At 39.8% G+C, this 18,899-nt stretch overlaps 1 protein-coding gene across 2 annotated transcripts in view; it reads left to right on the plus strand.

Moving 5' to 3' along the window:
* Nucleotides 1-18,899, plus strand: part of LOC138958627 (uncharacterized) — a 38,023-nt gene that overhangs the window by 3,397 nt on the left and 15,727 nt on the right. For both annotated transcript variants that reach the window (XM_070329837.1, XM_070329838.1), the window contains exons 5-25: nt 290-349; nt 676-762; nt 1,456-1,539; nt 1,873-1,935; nt 2,334-2,393; nt 2,850-2,972; nt 4,594-4,680; nt 5,102-5,161; nt 5,706-5,768; nt 6,236-6,319; nt 8,413-8,502; nt 9,571-9,633; nt 11,200-11,259; nt 11,560-11,664; nt 13,939-14,019; nt 14,511-14,570; nt 14,927-14,986; nt 15,213-15,506; nt 16,042-16,240; nt 16,759-16,874; nt 18,560-18,734. In XM_070329837.1, the coding sequence (XP_070185938.1) occupies nt 290-349; nt 676-762; nt 1,456-1,539; nt 1,873-1,935; nt 2,334-2,393; nt 2,850-2,972; nt 4,594-4,680; nt 5,102-5,161; nt 5,706-5,768; nt 6,236-6,319; nt 8,413-8,502; nt 9,571-9,633; nt 11,200-11,259; nt 11,560-11,664; nt 13,939-14,019; nt 14,511-14,570; nt 14,927-14,986; nt 15,213-15,506; nt 16,042-16,240; nt 16,759-16,874; nt 18,560-18,734 (2,074 nt within the window). The remainder of the gene's footprint in view (nt 1-289; nt 350-675; nt 763-1,455; nt 1,540-1,872; nt 1,936-2,333; nt 2,394-2,849; nt 2,973-4,593; nt 4,681-5,101; nt 5,162-5,705; nt 5,769-6,235; nt 6,320-8,412; nt 8,503-9,570; nt 9,634-11,199; nt 11,260-11,559; nt 11,665-13,938; nt 14,020-14,510; nt 14,571-14,926; nt 14,987-15,212; nt 15,507-16,041; nt 16,241-16,758; nt 16,875-18,559; nt 18,735-18,899) is intronic.

An 18,899-nucleotide genomic window follows, 5' to 3' on the forward strand; every position in this document is an offset into this window, starting at 1 on the left:
ACAAGCAAACAAAATACGAAAAACAAATAAACAAACAAACCGGAGATTTTGTATAGGCACCACCAAGTATGCCAATGATCATGAGGTATATTTAGGACAAACACTGAAACAGCGCGTGCACAAGGGCTAATCGTAATACACGAGTTTTAGTCTTCAGTTCCTTATTCTAAAGAGAATGGAAAACAACAACGCAAATAGTGCCCGGAGACGCGGAGTTGTTACGCCTCGATGTGATCATGATCTAAAATGTATTACTACTATAATGCAATGGATGTTCACTCTTTTCCAGTGCAAAGACACCGTGACCAACTATTTGCCCCAGATCTTTAAGCTCGTTGAAAGCAGCATGGTGAGTATGCCGTGAACAATTACTGTTATATGTTTTGTAATTTTCGAACAATTGAATTCGACATCTGCAAAGATTTTGATTAGAATATTTTATTTCAGATTATTAAGGCAAATCTGTGAAATATTTGTGCAAAACTGTTGTAGTAATTTCAGCAAAATGAGAGATTTACCGAGTCTCAATATTCCGCATCAAGTAATATGATCATCTTTTCCCCCAGAACATTGCTGTAAGTCATATGGAAGTTAAAAGAAAAAAAGAATATATTTCAAAATAATGACTACAAGTCATATCAAAGTTAAAAGGAATATAAACATTTTTCTTTGAAGGAACCGACATCGGTTGCTGCTGTGTTGGGATTCTGCAAGCCGTATGACGACAGTGTGAACGATACGCCAACACAGGGTCCTTACTACGTGAGTATTTATTGTTATTTTTCATCATATTCTGTTGTACTTCTTTTGACATTCAGGTTGTCCTTTTCTATTGTATTTCCAATTTATTCAAAGTTTGTCACAACTTTAAAGAGAATGCCAAAAGTTACGAGCATTTTCAACAGGTAATAAGCGATAACATAAACACCGATGGGATGGGGGTTGGTGTTCTGCAATGTTTTAGAGCTCGGAAAGGCAGCAGAGGACTTGCCATCAGCTTTCTCTAAATGGCTCTAAATGGCTTGCTCGAGGGCTAAAAAGGAAAGGATACTGCCCCATCAGTGGTGCTTGATGACATCTAGTTTATATACAGCGGCTGAATCCTAACGCATGTGCCAAAGAAGGAAACTCGGCTCCACTGATTTGATATGGGTTGTCCCCCAGGCCGGCAGATGACAATAGAAGAAGGAGGGAAAACACTCTCACGAGTGTAAAATACAAACTCTATCAATGTGAATGAATTCCCATTTCGTTTTAAAGTTTATTCCATTTACTATTAGAGTTTGTGGTGCAAAAAAACCCAATCGAAACAGAAAGGATAAGCGATCAAAGTTGGGCAACATTTATGAAAAGTTATAGGCTACTTCTGTGGAATGATCCCGTACTCCTCGTTTTTTTGGCCGTTCTCTAAGCTTGTAAATACTTATCAACCTATTTTCTTTCGTTTCCATGCAGCCTCCCACAAACCAGACGATGTGCAATGACTGCCGCGCCTTTATCGCCGATCTACAGACTCTTGTCAACCAGCCGGGAGCAGAGGTATGTCGCTCTTCTTCCTTTTCTTCTCCTTCTCTTTGGTTTCCTCCTCTTCATCATCATCGTCATCGTCGTCTTCGTGATGGTCATCATGGTTATTGTCATTTTAATTATTGTCATGGTAGAAATCTTCGCCGTCGTTGTCAGTGTCATCATCATTGCCGTTGTTGTTGTTGTTGTCGTCGTCATCGTTCTCTTTGTTATCATCACTGTTGTCGTCGTCATTATCATTTTGGCGTCGTCATTATCACCATCGTCGTCGTTGCTGTTAGGTACAGTTAGTGTCAGGCAGTCCTGCGGCAATTAATTTTTGTTCATTGATTTATATTTTTCCAGGATCAGTTCGAAGATGTTATGGAGAACATTGTTTGCTCCGAACTCGGTGACCTGGAATTTCTGGTGAGATGGTATTGCGCTACCTTTTTGTTGTACCTAGCTGAACGCAGGATCTGTTAAGGTCTTTTTTCTGCGCTGACTTTGACTGCTCAATCTGTTTCTTATCGTATTGTTTGAACAATGTACATTGTTTTCTTTCTCTAATGTTGAACACTCATTCTTTTATGTGAAGATGGGTGTAATTGTAGATGTTATCTTTGAGTTGTCAGTTACTTTGCAGTATGATTGAATCATCCGGTGGAACAGCTATCATTGTAAATTGTAAACAGCTTTCTAAAACTTATATCACTTTTTGTATAACGTAGTTCTCAGCGTAGAATAATAAAGTTAATGTGCAAATAAAAGTAAAAAGATAAGTTAAATATTCAAATTCAAGAAATATTTTTTTCTTTCTAAAACAGTGCAAAGCCGTAATGGAGGTGGGATTACCCAAACTGTACAAGTTCATCGCAGAAAATGACGTAAGTTCTGCCCTCGAGCCTTTGTTTTGCAATTTATATATCTATTTGTTGTGTGTGACATTCTTTTATGAATCAGGATTGAGTCAAGGGTTATGTCTTGCAATCATATTTTTTGGACATTACGTTTGCCTTTGGTCCAAGGTTTTCATCTGTGTCACCTCCCTTATTCAAATACAGTTAGAAATTACAATGTCCAAACAGCTGCAATTCAGTGACTGCTTTTATTCAGCACATTCAGCACATTCAAAACAAGAATCCATAAGTAAGTTTAAGAAGTCGTCATAACTTTTCTTTGATGATAATGGCAGTCCTCGCATCTCAAGATCGGAGCGTCTTTTCAGTTATATTCTGCTTAAAACGTTGCTAACACTATTACATCTTGAAGAGTATCAAGGGTCTTGTAATGTTAATAGGCCCCTACATGCATAACAATTTTGTAAAATGTGGACTCTGCAGCACCCAGAGATGGTGTGTCGCCTTGGATTGTTCTGCATCGACACCGTGGAGGCCAAACCCAAGATGGGTAATGCTGCTGACATCATTAAGAACGTTTTTGCTGACATCATCAATAGCATTGAGGTAGGTGAAGAGACAAACAAACAAAACCAAAATCAACAAGTCGCGTAAGGCGAAAATACAATATTTAGTCAAGTAGCTGTCGAACTCACAGAATGAAACTGAACGCAATGCCATTTTTCAGCAAGACCGTATACTCGTAGCATCGTCAGTCCACCGCTCATGGCAAAGGCAGTGAAATTGACAAGAAGAGCGGGGTAGTAGTTGCGCTAAGAAGGATAGCACGCTTTTCTGTACCTCTCTTTGTTTTAACTTTCTGAGCGTGTTTTTAATCCAAACATATCATATCTATATGTTTTTGGAATCAGGAACCGACAAGGAATAAGATGAAAGTGTTTTTAAATTGATTTGGACAATTTAATTTTGATAATAATTTTTATATATTTAATTTTCAGAGCTTGTTTTTAATCCAAATATAACATATTTATATGTTTTTGGAATCAGCAAATGATGGAGAATAAGATAAACGTAAATTTGGATCGTTTTATAAATTTTTATTTTTTTTTACAATTTTCAGATTTTTAATGACCAAAGTCATTAATTAATTTTTAAGCCACCAAGCTGAAATGCAATACCGAAGTCCGGGCTTCGTCGAAGATTACTTGACCAAAATTTCAACCAATTTGGTTGAAAAATGAGGGCGTGACAGTGCCGCCTCAACATTCACGAAAAGCCGGATATGACGTCATCAAAGACATTTATCGAAAAAATGAAAAAAACGTTCGGGGATTTCATACCCAGGAACTCTCATGTCAAATTTCATAAAGATCGGTCCAGTAGTTTAGTCTGAATCGCTCTACACACACACACAGACACACACACACACACACACGCACGCACATACACCACGACCCTCGTTTCGATTCCCCCTCGATGTTAAAATATTTAGTCAAAACTTGACTAAATATAAAAACCATGGAGATTTTTATCTCATGTCTATATATACCTGTAATGTTATTCCGAGTCTGTTTAAGAAAGAGTACGAGATGTTATGTGGGGTAATGGTTATATCTTCTTCTTCTTCTTCTGCGTTCGTGGGCTGAAACTCCCACGTACACTCGTGTTTTTTGCACGAGTGGAATTTTACGTGTATGACCGTTTTTACCCCGCCATTTAGACAGCCATACGCCGTTTTCGGAGGAAGCATGCTGGGTATGTTCGTGTTTCTATAACCCACCGAACTCTGACATGGATTACAGGATCTTTTTCGTGCGCACTTGGTCTTGTACTTGCGTGTACACACGGGGGTGTTCGGACACCGAGGAGAGTCTGCACACAAAGTTGACTCTGAGAAATAAATCTCTCGCCGAACGTGGGGACGAACTCACGCTGACAGCGGCCAACTGGATACAAATCCAGCGCGCTTCCGACTGAGCTACATCCCCGCCCCGGTAATGGTTATAAATATGTTGTCCAAAAAGAATTCATTAAATCACTTTTATCAGAAGTACATTGTAATTAGATGTAGCATAGCCAAAGTTTCTTGTTACATTACAGGTAAGGGAGATTGAAATCGATTGTGTTAGTGTAACGTGATTGCGCGCGCATTCCATTTGTTAGATTAACTAAACAAGGGTGCTGTCTTATTTGTTTTTTTTAATATAGGCTTACCATTTTGTTTCAGATTGACAGCGATGACAGTGTTTCTTGCAGTGAATGTGACAAGGTTGTGTCACCCATTCTGGCCTTTGAGAAAGACTCGTACTTCAGGGTTAGTGACGTTTTAACGTTTAATGCCGTTGCCCGTTGTCAGGGGTGTAACGTGGTGCTAAGAGACAATTTTCCATCGTTATGTTAGCATGAACTGGGACATTACATTTTTGTTTCTTGTCTAATGTTATGCTGTCTTATGTTATCCTATGTTCTCTTATGTTATGTTATCCTATTGTATCTAATTTTTATCATCTTTATCTTAATCGTTAAAAAAAACTCACACATTTAGATTCCTTAAAACGGCGCGTGTTTATTTTCGAAGTGAATGGAAATAAAATGTAACTGATTTTAAAAACTGGAAGTATACGTAAAGTAATGGAAAGCGTCAAACAGGGTTATTCAATTATAACCAAATGCTCAGTTTTACGTAGGCCTACATCAACAGAACGATTCTTCATTCGTGAAATGTACTTTTTCAGACTTCCATTGTAAGGGCAATCGGATACATGTGTTCACGTACAAGCCTCGGCGAAGAGAAGGTGTGTTATTTTCAAAGATTAAATACATTTTTTGGGGTCTAAATATACATAGTGGTACGACACTCAGACGCATTCACACTCACACACACACACACCGGCACACACACACACACACACACACCACACACCGGACACGCACGCACACACACACACACACACACACACACATACAAACACACACACACACACACGCAAACATACACAAACATACACACACACACACACACACTGACAATAACTCAGCTCGAGCGTTGGATTAGATTTATGGATATTCCTGCTGGGCTGTGTTTTACAAGAAGTGGGCGCAAGTTCAGTCTCAACGGATGTACATTGCGATAGTCGATTCGTCAGCATGTAACACCTCTGCAGTTGTTTAAGAATACAGAACTCTACAGATAAAACGCTCAGAACATGTTGAGTATAACCAGTTCCTCAAGTGTAATTTTGTCTTCGTCAGTTAAACATATAGAAATTCAAACATGAAAACATTGTTTAGTTTTTGTTGTGCGACCCGGTTTGACTCTGTTTTGTTCTTAATTTGCAGTGCCAGCTTCTGGCTGACGGTTTTATTCCCAACGAACTGGCGGAGATGGTGTCACACGATGTGGTAGGTGTTGCCTCTGTCCCACGATAGAAGGCCGATAGTGCCGCCCTGTCTCTTGGAACTCAGAAATGGTTCATTTGCCTAGGTGACATAGGGTTCTCCTTAACATTTATGGTGTCTGTTGGATAAGGGAACAAAGTAATATACATCTCACAAAGTTTACATGCAGACAGTAAGAAATATGGAACGCTTGACCGTCAAAAACGTCTATCTTGATTATCTAATTACATGTGACATGAACTGGGGCTCTAATTGGCTCTTTCTTATCAGACAACTGGCCCGGGTCTCTCATTGGTTCTTAATTATCTGATTTCCCCTCTAGGCAAAAATAATAAGTGTCCCGTGTCATCCTAAAAGCTTTTGCGGAACCCAACAAGAGAGAGAGAGACAGACAGACAGACAGACAGACAGACAGACAGACAGACAGACAATGAGCAATTTCTTCACATGAAACATTTTTTTTGGTACAGAATGTGAAGGACGTATGCACATCCACACTGTCGTGTCACGGACCCTGGCTTCAGTCTGGAGTTGCTCCCACACCACCAGCTGGGGTGAGTCACTCCTCTTGGTGTCTTCATAATTATTCAGTCGAGTTTCTCGTTATAAATCTTACAAGATAAATATCACAGAAGCATACTTGAATGAAGAATTTAGGTAGAGGATCTGTGTACAAATTAACTCTGAATAAAGAAATCGTTGAAATTGACTGTAAAGAAGTAAAGGCAATCCATCGCTGAATGTATTAACCTTTCTATCCTAAGCGGATTATGACTTTATTCAGTTATTCTGCAGAAAAGACAAATGCTGGAGAAAAACCGTTCTTTTCTGCAGCATTTCTGCATAATGTCATCTTTTGCCGAAGCAGCGTTTTTTTCTGCAGCAAAACATTTTACTGCAGTAAAATTGAAACCAAGAATGCTGCAGTAAAACGGTGCTGTTGTTTTACTGCAGAAAACTTGTTTACATTTTTTCTGCAGTATTTTGTACTGGCTCTTGGCGGATTATGACATTATTCAGTTATTCTGGAGAAAAACCGAAATGCTGGAGAAAAACTGTCTTTTCTGCAGCATTTCTGCATAATGTCATCTTTCGCCGAAGCAACGTTTTTTACTGCAGTAAAACAGTTTTTCTGAAGCACAATGTTTACTTGGTTTTCTGCAGCATTGTTGCGATTAACTTTTTCTTCAGATTAGTCTGTGACAGTTTTTCTGGAGAAAAACGAACGATCTTGTAAAGTAGCATTTGTATTCGTCGCCCCCTGGGATAGTATAATAGTTTGTTCCGCAGTGTACCAATCAGAAGGCGTGTAGCATAAGGGCATTATATTAATTTGAAACTTTGAACTTCCGGCGGAAAGGAAGTCAGACAGACAAAATACATTCGTGTCACGTACAACTATTGGTAATTCTGGATGAGTCCATCTCTCGACAGAGGGGGGCTCGCGTGCTCCAACATTATAATGAGCCAGTACAAAATTCTGCAGAAAAAGTGTAAACAGGTTTTCTGCAATAAAACAACAGCACCGTTTTACTGCAGCATTCTTGATTTCAATTTTACTGCAGTAAAATGTTTTGCTCCAGAAAAACCCGTTGCTTCGGCGAAAGATGACATTATGCAGAAATGCTGCAGAAAAGACAGTTTTTCTCCAGCATTTCTGTTTTTCTGCAGAATAACTGAATAATGCCAAAATGCTGAAGAAAAAGTTTTTCTCCAGTAAAACAACATCCCCGTTTTACTGCAGCATTCTTGATTTCAATTTTACTGCAGTAAAACTGTTTTACTGCAGAAAAAAACGTTGCTCTCGCGAAAGATGACATTATGCAGAAATGCTGCAGAAACAAACAGTTTTTCTCCAGCATTTCTGTTTTTCTGCAGAATAACTGAATAAATTCATAATCCGCTAAGGATACCTTTCTTCTGCGTCTTTCCATCTGAACACCCGCAGGAGATTTCGGTGATCTAATTTTATAGATCAACTTTGAAAGTAAAAATAATAGACCCGCAAAAGAGCGTATCTTTAGGGTAATCGGTAAAAGCAGTACTCTTTTTAATCAGTTCAGTTTCTAAGAAGCGCCACAATTAGCATACTTGTTTGTTTGTTTGTTTGTTTGTTTGTTTGTTTGTTCGTTCATGGGCTGAAACTTTCACGGCTTTTATGTGTATGACCGTTTTTACCCCGCCATTTAGGCAGCCATACGCCGCTTTCGGAGGAAGCATGCGTGGTATTTTCGTGTTTCTATAACCCACCGAACTCTGACATGGATTACAGGATCTTTTCTGTGCGCACTTGGTCTTGTGCTTGCGTGTACACACGGGGGTGTTCGGACACCAAGGAGATTCTGCACACAAAGTTGACTCTGAGAAATAAATCTCTCGCCGAACGTGGGGACGAACTCACGCTGACAGCGGCCAACTGGATACAAATCCAGCGCGCTACCGACTGAGCTACATCGCCGCCCTAATTAGCATACTTGAAAACGACATTAAAATGACGAAGCAAACTTTTTTTTTTCTCAACCGTACTTTTTGGATGTCCCCTTTTCTGCAATTTCTGATGTTTCAATCTTATGATGAAATGATTGACGTGAGTGCAACAGGCGATATCAACTTCTTGGTATTAAAAAAAAATGCATTGACTGTCCAGGTGACAGAAGTCCAACCTACGGATTTCTGCAACGACTGTCAGCGATTCTTCGGTGATGTCCGCGATGTGCTGAGGAACAATGTATCGGCAGTAAGTTAAACAAAATATTATTATTCCAATCACCATGGCAATGATTATAGTCAAAATGTAAAGGACTTACGAAGGATTTGCTTGTCGTACATCAACATCGAACGCAGAAGAAGAAGAAGCTTGTCGTATAAGATAGCTTGTTGCATGCGCCGTCCCTTTGCGCGAGTGTGATAAGACGGACTGGAGAGGAGTTTGTCGCAAAATCTGCCTGCTCTGTCGCAAAATAGTGTTATCAACACTCAAAACTTTACTTTTAGTGTCAGGGGGTTGATTGTTTAAAGGTGCCTCAGCTGTCTACGACAGCATCGGTCAAGAGGATCTTCTGGCTTTACAACAAAATTCAAGTTGTCTCACTGCGCTTGACCAATTAGTCTCGCAGTTGATGATGCAGCGCCATGTACACTCACACTTATAATAGTCATTCAACATTAAAAACAAATTTTAACAAGAAGAGCAAACGCTCGATCGAGTCACTTTCGCAGTTCTGAATATTATATGAGGCATCAGATGGACAGGAAGAAATTGCTATTCACAACACAATGAGTCACGTTCACATAAAATTTGAGCCCGGTCACTTTTATAGTTTCCGAGAAAAGCCCAACGTTAAGTTGTGTGTTGCCGAACAGAAAAGGCTAGTTATCTCCCTTGTTTTTCTGATAACGTTCGTAAAAGGCTACAGATGTAAATACTTTGATGTAAAGAATAATCCTACAAAGTTTCAATCACATCCGATGAACTTTGTCAAAGATATAAAATGTCTAATTTTTCCTTTGACGCTGACCTGTGACCTTGAAAAAGGTCAAAGGTCAACGAAACCATCGTTAAAGTGTAGAGGTCATTGGAGGTCACGACTAAACAAAATATGAGCCCGATCGCTTTGATAGTTTCCGAGAAAAGTCCAACGTTAAGGTGGTGTCTACGGACGGCCGGCCGGACAGACTAACACTGACCGATTACATAGAGTCACTTTTTCTCAAGTGACTCAAAAAACGTTTAACTTTTTATTGTTTTGCTCATGTATGACATATATCCTTGGTTTGTATCTTGAATTCCTTATTGTTCTTGCAGCCGGAGGCAGCAGCCTTGGCCAAAGAGACTTTGTGCCAGCAAGCAGGACCCCTGGAATTTCAGGTTAACATGTGACTTCACGTGCATGCACTTGTACTTGACAATAGGCTCATACCACAAGGACGTTTGATAATGCTTCAAAACCGTTCTAAGAGTTTGCAAAACATCTAATAAAGTTTTTATTTTATTACGCAGTTACAAGGTTAGTTAGTTAGTTAGTTAGGTTTTTTTTTCTTCAACAATTTTTTATTCAGGCAAGCAGATTTATAATGACACATTCAAAAGCATTGTCACAGCAATGACAGAGTTGAACACACATGTGATATTCAGTTACTTCTTACATTTTCAGAGCACGTTCCAAAAATCAGAGGAATACATTGACTATTGTAATAATGTACATCACTCGTCTTTATCCAACTGTCACTAGCTGTTGATACGGAATCCATTTTTTAATAAACTGAGTCTGTTTCATGAGAATATTGTGAGCATATTTATCAATTTGGTACACATTATATAATTCTCTTAAGAACATTTGCATGTGGGGACGAATTTTGTTTATTCTGCATTTGTAAACAAAAAACTTTGCTGTTCATAAAATATAATCAAAACCAGCGTCTGTTTTCATGTGGTTTTCATGGTTCAATATTACCAGTGTTGGTGTAAGTCTGAGTCTGTCACAGTTACAACATTTTTCTTTCAGACATTTTTCAAATTCAGTCCAAAAAACCTGGACATGTTCACATTGCCACAAATAATGATAAACTGTATCTTTTTCTAATTCACAAAAATTACATACATTACCTGTGACAATCCCCATGTCTTTCAATTACACATTAACATGCTTCCATTTGAAACTTCGAGGTCTTCATCGGGGATTGACGCCCGACAAAAGCTAACCGAGACTAGTTGAGGCTGTATCAATGCGCCTCGCCAGCAGGTTGTTAATGGATTTTTTAGCGAGTGACTATCGAGAATTAGTGACCGGTAATTTTTTAATGAGTTGGGGCATTCTGACCAATCACAGGATCTGTTTCATTAAAACGCAAACTCGATTGAATTACAATATTGCATTATTCACTAAAACCCTATTATTTATTTTAATTTGGAACCATTGTAGTTTTACCTCTTGTATTTTCTTTGTTTTGTAAAAGACTTTATTCCAATCAATTTCAGTTTCAAAGATGTTTTACCAACTTTGACATGCTTTTGGGACACATGTATCAGTTTTTCTAACAAGACATTCATAAAGTATTTTTGCTCCTTTTCCACCAGATATGAAAAGAGAAAGTGCTTTGTTAATGTCCATTGATTTTTTTTTCAATAACAATATTTTTTTTCCACATATAACTCTTGATTGTGCTTATACAACCGTAATATCCCAGAAAAGATGTCTCAACGTTAGTTAGTTTTTGAATCAGTTCATTATTTAGTTCGTTATTTGCTTAAGAAGTAGGCTGCACGGTCCTTTGGTTGATCAGTCAGTTTGTCTGTTATCAATTTGAGTGAATAAAGTGAGTGAGTGGTCGGTCGATTGGTTGGTTGGTCAGTCTGTACATCGGCCCTTTGTCAGTCAGAGAGGCTGCAGCGTGCACTTCACAACTGACAGAATGTTGTGTGATTTGCTTTCAGTGCAACGATCTGATGGATGTGGCCATGCCCACCGTCTTGGACTGGTTGGCCAGAGTTGACGTGAGTAGCACATGCACTTAACCTTGTTTAACCAACACACATTTACTCTCATGTTTACCACTATGAGACAATAAAATTCCAATTTTACAGGCTTACCAACTTATGTTTATTATTATGAGAAAATTACATTCTCATTTTACATGCTTACCAATTTATGTCTATCATAATGGGACAAATGATTCCAATTTTACATGTTTACCAACTTATGTTTATCATTATGAGACAATTAAATCACCATTTCGCAGGTTTATCACCTCTAGCTGTACGAGCAATCTGTTACTCCTGTTCTCTATTTTACAGAGCCCACCTTCTGTTTGTGCCAGCCTGACCTTGTGCCCCAAACCAAACTCCACCCCCAAGTTCGATCTCATGAAGGCTCTTGGCGCAGCTCTGGAAGAGAAGCCTGTGAGAATATGAAACAGCAGCACGATTGAAATAAGCTTATTTTTTTATTTTTCTGAAAATAACTGAAAACTGTTATAATGTTGTGTGTGACGGTGGTAGGCCTACCTGTTGTCAACGGACACCCTTATCCCAGCCGGTGTAACACGAGAAAATTACTCCCACGAGATTTTTACTCCGGAGTAAAAATTTCGTACGAAAATGTTACTCCCTTTACGAAAAAAGCACTCCCCCATTACACGAGAAAATTACTCCCCAAGACAGGTGAGTTCCGAGTAAACATTTCGTACAAAAATGTTACTCCCCTGACGAATAAATAACGAATAAATTACTTCACCCCAACACGAGCAATTCAACTTCCCATGCCAGGTGTACGAAATTTTTACTCCCTTGTCCCCTGTTAGTCTTGGTGGTGGAAGGGGTGGAAGGAGGGTAGCGCGACATTCGTGTGCGCGAGATCACTTATTGGCATCATCCCTTCGCCCGCATCCCATTTTTGCGTACGAGATTTTTACTGGAAGTAAAAAAAAAATGGTGAGTAAAAATTTCGTGGAGGGAGTAATTTTTTCGTGCCTTGGGTAGTTCTTTTCTCGTACGAAAAGTGTACTCGGAGTAAGAATTTCGTACGAAATATTTACTCCGGAGTAAATTTTTCGTGGAGTAAAAGTTTTGTGTTACACCGGCAAGTATACATAGTTCCGTGCCATTGAAGGCGTTCTTTTAGAACTTGATGAGACATTTACCACATTCTGTGTAAACGTTGGGGCCAGGCACCACACATCTGCCCAGGCTTTTACATGGCACGAGAGTATCGTTCCGCTTGGCCACATACCAAACATCAACAGCCTGCCATGGCTGTTTTCCGTGCAGAGCTGAAATGTTTGAAGATAGACATTTGGGTTCATTAACAAATATAGATTCAGAAAAATACCACTTTGCACAGAAAATACCGGTAGGTCATATTGTAATTTTGGTATGCGACCAAGTAGAGGGATGCTCTTAACTCATGTAAAGCATGGACAAACCTGTGGTGGTGGACAAGGAAGAAACGACACAAGCATTCTTTGTGTCTTTCTGTGTGTCTTTCTGGAGTCTGTACTCACGTGACAAGTTTCGATTTGCATAATTGTGTGCCAGGATAGTGGGTTCCTCAAAGCTGCGATGTGGGTAATGTTCGCCATTTACAGATAATAGTCCTAGTGTTTTATTGACAGTAAGGGAAAGAGGAAAGGTGTTGAGATTGAGGAACGGGAGGGTGATTTGAATCGGGCAATGGTAAGCCTCAACAAGTCGCGTAAGGCGAAATTACTACATTTATTCAAGCTGTGGAACTCACAGAATGAAACTGAACGCACTGCATTTTTTCCACAATGACTGTAGTCCGCCGTTAGGGCAAAAGGCAGTAAAAGTGACGAGCCTTTTCAGCGCGGTAGCGGTTGCGCTGTGCTGCATAGCACGCTTTACTGTACCTCTCTTCGTTTTAACTTTCTGAGCGTGTTTTTAATCCAAACATATCATATCTATATGTTTTTGGAATCAGGAACCGACAAGAAATAAGATGAAATTGTTTTTAAAACGATTTTGGAAATTTAATTTTAATCATAATTTTTATATTTTTAATTTTCAGAGCTTGTTTTTAATCCGAATATAACATATTTATATGTTTTTGGAATCATAACATGATGAAGAATAAAATAAAAGTAATTTTGGATCGTTTTATAAATAAATAATTTTTATTTACAATTTTCAGATTTTTAATGACCAAAGTCATTAATCAATTTTTAAGCCTCCATGCTGAAATGCAATACCGAAGTCCGGCCTTCGTCGAAGATTGCTTGGCCAAAATTTCAATCAATTTGATTGAAAAATGAAGGTGTGACAGTGCCGCCTCAACTTTTACAAAAAGCCGGATATGACGTCATAAAAGACATTTATCGAAAAAATGAAAAAAAGTCTGAGGATATCATACTCAGGAACTCTAATGTAAAATTTCATAAAGATCGGTCCAGTAGTTTAGTCTGAATCGCTCTACACACACACACACGCACAGACACACACACACACACACGCACACACACACACACACACACACACACACATACACCACGACCCTCGTCTCGATTCCCCCTCTATGTTAAAACATTTAGTCAAAACTTGACTAATGTAAAAAGCATGTATCATGAGAGGGCCATAGTCTTCACCATGCTGTAAAGACTAGTAAACTCAAAGTGATTCCTAGAATGGGTAGAGTTTTTACCAAATATTTTTTTGTGGCAGCTGACTGACACGTTCAAGTGTGACGAGTGCCAAATCCTCGTGCAAGACCTCCGTAACGGCGACAGGGATCCCAATGTTCAGGCAAGCTTTCTTATTTGAGATAGTTTATCGATAGGTGACACACACAGATAGGTTATCAAAAGGTGGCATACACAGGTACACACGCACTTGCGCGCCCGCACGTATTGCGCGCGCACGTATTCACGATTGCACGCACGCACGCATACACACTTATTCTAGTCTCGTGCGCGAGTCAAGTTGCAGCTGAACGGATGGTAAATGTATACCATGTGTTTTATACTAAATATGGTATCAAGAGCAGGGCAGGAATATAATATTTCTGAATAATTTCGTTTTATTTTATATTTTAAAGTTTTGTGGTTTCTAAGGTCAAAGTTTTAACGGAACAAATTGTGTTTTTCTTCCGCAGAACTTTTCTATGCTCAAACTGTGCATATTTAATTCTTAGCGTTTTAGAGGCTCACATAAACAATGTCACAGTGTGCACGTTTTAATTTCATATGCCTGTTGTTTCTGTACCAATCATTTTCAACCGATATTGCATCTTACAGAAAGCCATTGTCGACTTTTTCAATGAGATCTGCGATAAACTTGGACAAGAAGCTCAACAGGTACGCCGAGTTATTTAACTGTTTTACAACAAATGTGCGTATTGTTCCAGAGATAATTTTTTTTTAAACACCCATATCCAAGCACGCACTTACAATATAATGTATTTTCGAGGAACATGAGGACTCTAAGAACAAAGGAAAGTTTGTTTGGTCTTGTGTTCTTTACATGCGTGTATATGTGTATTCTATTTGCTTTCTTTTTTCTCCTATTTTTTTTTGGGGGGGGGGGGAGGGGGGAGGGGGGGAGGGGGGGGGGAGTATGTCTGTCCGTATTTCTTAGCTGCAGCTATCTGTTGTTCTTCGTTTCTGCATTAAGAAAACTCTGACACATATTATTACCTGGTCCTTTCTTCCAGTGCAAGGCACTCGTCCAGCAATATGCGCCTCAGCTGTTTGAGATCGTTGCCGGTGAGCTGGTGAGTTTGAGCCAACTTTTGATTTTTCAAGTTATATCTGCACATAAGAACAAAAGCGTGGGATAAAGATTGCAAGGATAAGAATAAGTATTTTTATGCAAAGTTCAATTCATATTCTTTACGAACATAGAATTCATACACTCAATTTTATTATTGTGTGTATAAACCTTAAAACCAGACTGTGTAGGAGAGGAATTCTTCATGTCTTTATTTCTTCCCAACACAGGAACCCAGCGTTCTGTGTGACATCCTACTCCACTGCACCAAACCCGAGTACAACGCCCAGGAATCCGACGAACCAGTTTCTCCCATACATGAGGCTCCAGAGACAGTCGTAATCGTCGCCTCAGAGACCCACAGCGTACAGGACCGTCCCGCGAAGAAGTCCAAGAAGAACTCTGCAGTCTACGCTAAGCAGGAGAAGAACGCGGCGGAGAAGGTGGGAGCGTCTGTGCAATGTGCGATCTGCCGACTTGCCATGGAGAGCATTGACAAAGTCATCGCTGCCAACGCCACTGAGGTAAAAGGCTAGGACATTATTTTTGTCTTCGTGATTAATTTAAACGTTGGAGTAGGGTGTCTGTGTTGTTTGCCTGCCACGGCGATGCACATTATTTACGCGACAGCATTAACAGACAAAAACGAGAGGTGAGAAGGAGGGCTTGTCGAGTAAGGGATGGTGAATCGGGAGGGAGAACAAGTTTCTAAGAGTGTGTAAACTGGGTAGATGCAGGACATTGTGAGCAGATGGTCAAAAGGGAATGAATGAAATAACTAGAGCGAAATAACCATGACAAAGAAAGCGAGGAAGAGAGAAAGAGAGAGAGATCCAATTAGACACACAAACAGACAGACAAGCTGTCAGACATAAAGTCACACACACACACACACACACACACACACACACACACACACATATATACACACACACACACACACACACACACACACACACACACACACACACACACACACACACACACTAACGGTTAGGCGAACACATACAAAGAGAAACTTCAAACTGACATGAATACACACGTGTCCCAAAATCACAGGAAAACCTAGAGAAAGACCTGGAGGGTCTGTGTGACGTCCTCCCCAGTTCAGTGAAGGAGCCTTGTGATCAGTTCGTCAAGGAGTTCACCCCGTCCCTCATAGACCTTCTGCTGCAGGAGCTGGATGCCGAGCTCATCTGCAACGAACTCCAGATCTGCAACGACACTGCGGAATCACGCTACAGCTACACCGCTCCTAGTAAGGCGTTGAGTGTGTGAGAAGGACTAGGGGTGGAGGGGGGGGGGGGGGTGGAAGGGAGGGAGGGCTACTGTTTGGTGAGTTTAGTAGATTGCTTGTTGTTTATGCCCCTTGAAGCGATTCAATTGTGTTTTCTTTCTCAGTTTACACGGTGATATCCATGTTTCAAACTACAATATTTACATTTAGGTCTTTCGCAGTAATGTAAAGAAGTTTCTTTGAAAAAACTCAAATCTTGACCTCCTTTGAAAGGCTTAAAATCTTGTCGGGGCGAGGGGGGACGTCCTGGATGCTTGGGGAGAAAAATGAAAAAGGGTAGGAATAAGGAATGAGGTACAATCAATTTCAATCAAATAATTGGCAATGTTGAGGTTGGGTAAGATCGAATCATCAGACCAACCCGTTATCATTAACTGGAAACCCATCACATATCCACCCCACATTTGTGCAGCATGTTTCCATCATGTTCCAGTGTAAACCCAAAGGTAACTGATTATCGCTGTTACACTGTGTGTCAGTTGTAGAGAGGGCCGAGAAGGAAGACAGGGCGAAGGAAGAGGACTCCATCGCTTGTCAGATATGCGAGCTTGTTGTGGGCTCCGTGGACATTCTCCTGGGAGAGAACAGATCGGAGGTCAGTCCTGTTGATTAATCAAATCAAATCAAGTGGGAATGAAAAGGTGCGTCAATCCTAACAAGCCTTTCATTCTCTTATCACCCTTGTTTTAACATGAGAAGCGATACATTAAGGACACTGGATAGCATCCTACTCGGCCCAGGGGGGTGACATTCGTGAAAAGCGGAACTGACGTTAGTCCGTTTCTTCAGCTCATACATGCCTTGCTGTGTCGTACCAGATTTACACGAGTTTTCTTTTTGTTATAGATATTAAAATACGAGGGAAAGCACCGCTGGTTATGTAAAAAAAAATATTAAAAAATCTAAAAAAAAGTCGCGTAAGGCGAAAATACAACATTTAGTCAAGCTCAGTCGAACTCACAGAATGAAACTGAACGCATTGCATTTTTTCCGCAAGACCGTACACTCGTAGCATCGTCTGTCCACCGCTCGTGGCAAAGGCAGTGAAATTAACAATCCAGAAAAGCGCGGTAGCGGTTGCGCTGAGGAGGATAGCACGCTTTTCTATTTCTCTATTCTTTTTAACTTTCTGAACGTGTTTTTAATCCAAACATATCATATCTATATGTTTTTGGAATCAGGAACGGACAAGGAATAAGATGAAATTGTTTTTAAATCGATTTCAGAAATTTAATTTTAATCATAATTTTTTATTTTTAATTTTCAGAGCTTGTTTTTAATCCAAATATAACATATTTAATGTTTTTGGAATCATAAAATGATGAAGAATAAGAAAAACGTAATTTTGGATCGTTTTATAAAAAAAATAATTGTAATTACAATTTTCAGATTTTTAATGACCAAAGTCATTCATTAATTTTTAAGCTTCCAATCTGAAATGTAATACCAAAGTCCGGCCTTCGTCGAAGATTGCTTGGCCAAAATTGCAATCAATTTTATTGAAAAATGAGGGTGTGACAGTGCCGCCTCAACTTTTACAAAAAGCCGGATATGACGTCATCAAAGGTATTTATCGAAAAAAAAGTCCGGGGATATCATTCCCAGGAACTCTCATGTCAAATTTCATAAAGATCGGTCCAGTAGTTTAGTCTGAATCGCTCTACACACACACACAGACACACAGACACAGACACACACACACACACAGAGTCAGAGACAGACACATACACCACGACCCTCGTCTCGATTCCCCCTCCATGTTAAAACATTTATGTAAAAGACACACAAATACAGTATGTAGGATAAACAGAACACTATATTGCTTGCTGTGTCCGGCATATCAGGTTTACACTCGTGTGAGTGTATGGTTTAGTTATTGTTTGTTTGTTCGTTCATGGGCTGAAACTCCCACGGCTTTTACGTGTATGACTGTTTTTACCCCGCCATTTAGGCAGCCATACGCCGCTTTCGGAGGAATGGTTTAGTTATAACATAGTTGGTCTCTCTCACGTATGTAGGATAACCAGGTATGCACGTAGGGTTAAAAAAACGTCATCTGGTCAGTCTGGTCTGTGAGGAGCATTGACTTTAGTCAACATCTGTTAAAAAAAAGTTGGCTTAACTACATATTTCAGGATCGCAAAATTCATTATGCATTCACATACACATGGCCTTAATGTAGGTTAGTGTTGACCTTGTGTGCGAACTCAACAACTTTAGCTTTAATATAAGCGACTACAGACATTACGTGCATTGCCTACCTGTTTTAACGGGCAACAGGCAGCCATTCAGAAGGGTTTGGACGACATCTGCAACATCCTTCCCACGGGCATCAGACCTCAGTGCCAGTCCTTTGTCAACGAGTACAGCGTGGTTGTCGTACAGCTGCTGCTCCAGGAACTGGACCCCGTGCAAGTCTGCATCACCATCGGCCTCTGTCAGCAGAACCAGACAGGTATGGACTGTGGTTTTGGATTTAAATGGGAGAAGGAAAGGGTTGGTGGGTTTTGTGTGGATGTTAAACCCCGTTTGTTCGTGGTTGTAGCGTATTTTTATGCTTGGTATTTCGGCATGGGTTTTTTATGTTTCTATTGTGTTTCCCACGTCCAATCTTTTCTTG

This window comes from Littorina saxatilis, linkage group LG2 (assembly GCF_037325665.1).
Source record: "Littorina saxatilis isolate snail1 linkage group LG2, US_GU_Lsax_2.0, whole genome shotgun sequence".
NCBI lineage: Eukaryota > Metazoa > Mollusca > Gastropoda > Littorinimorpha > Littorinidae > Littorina > Littorina saxatilis.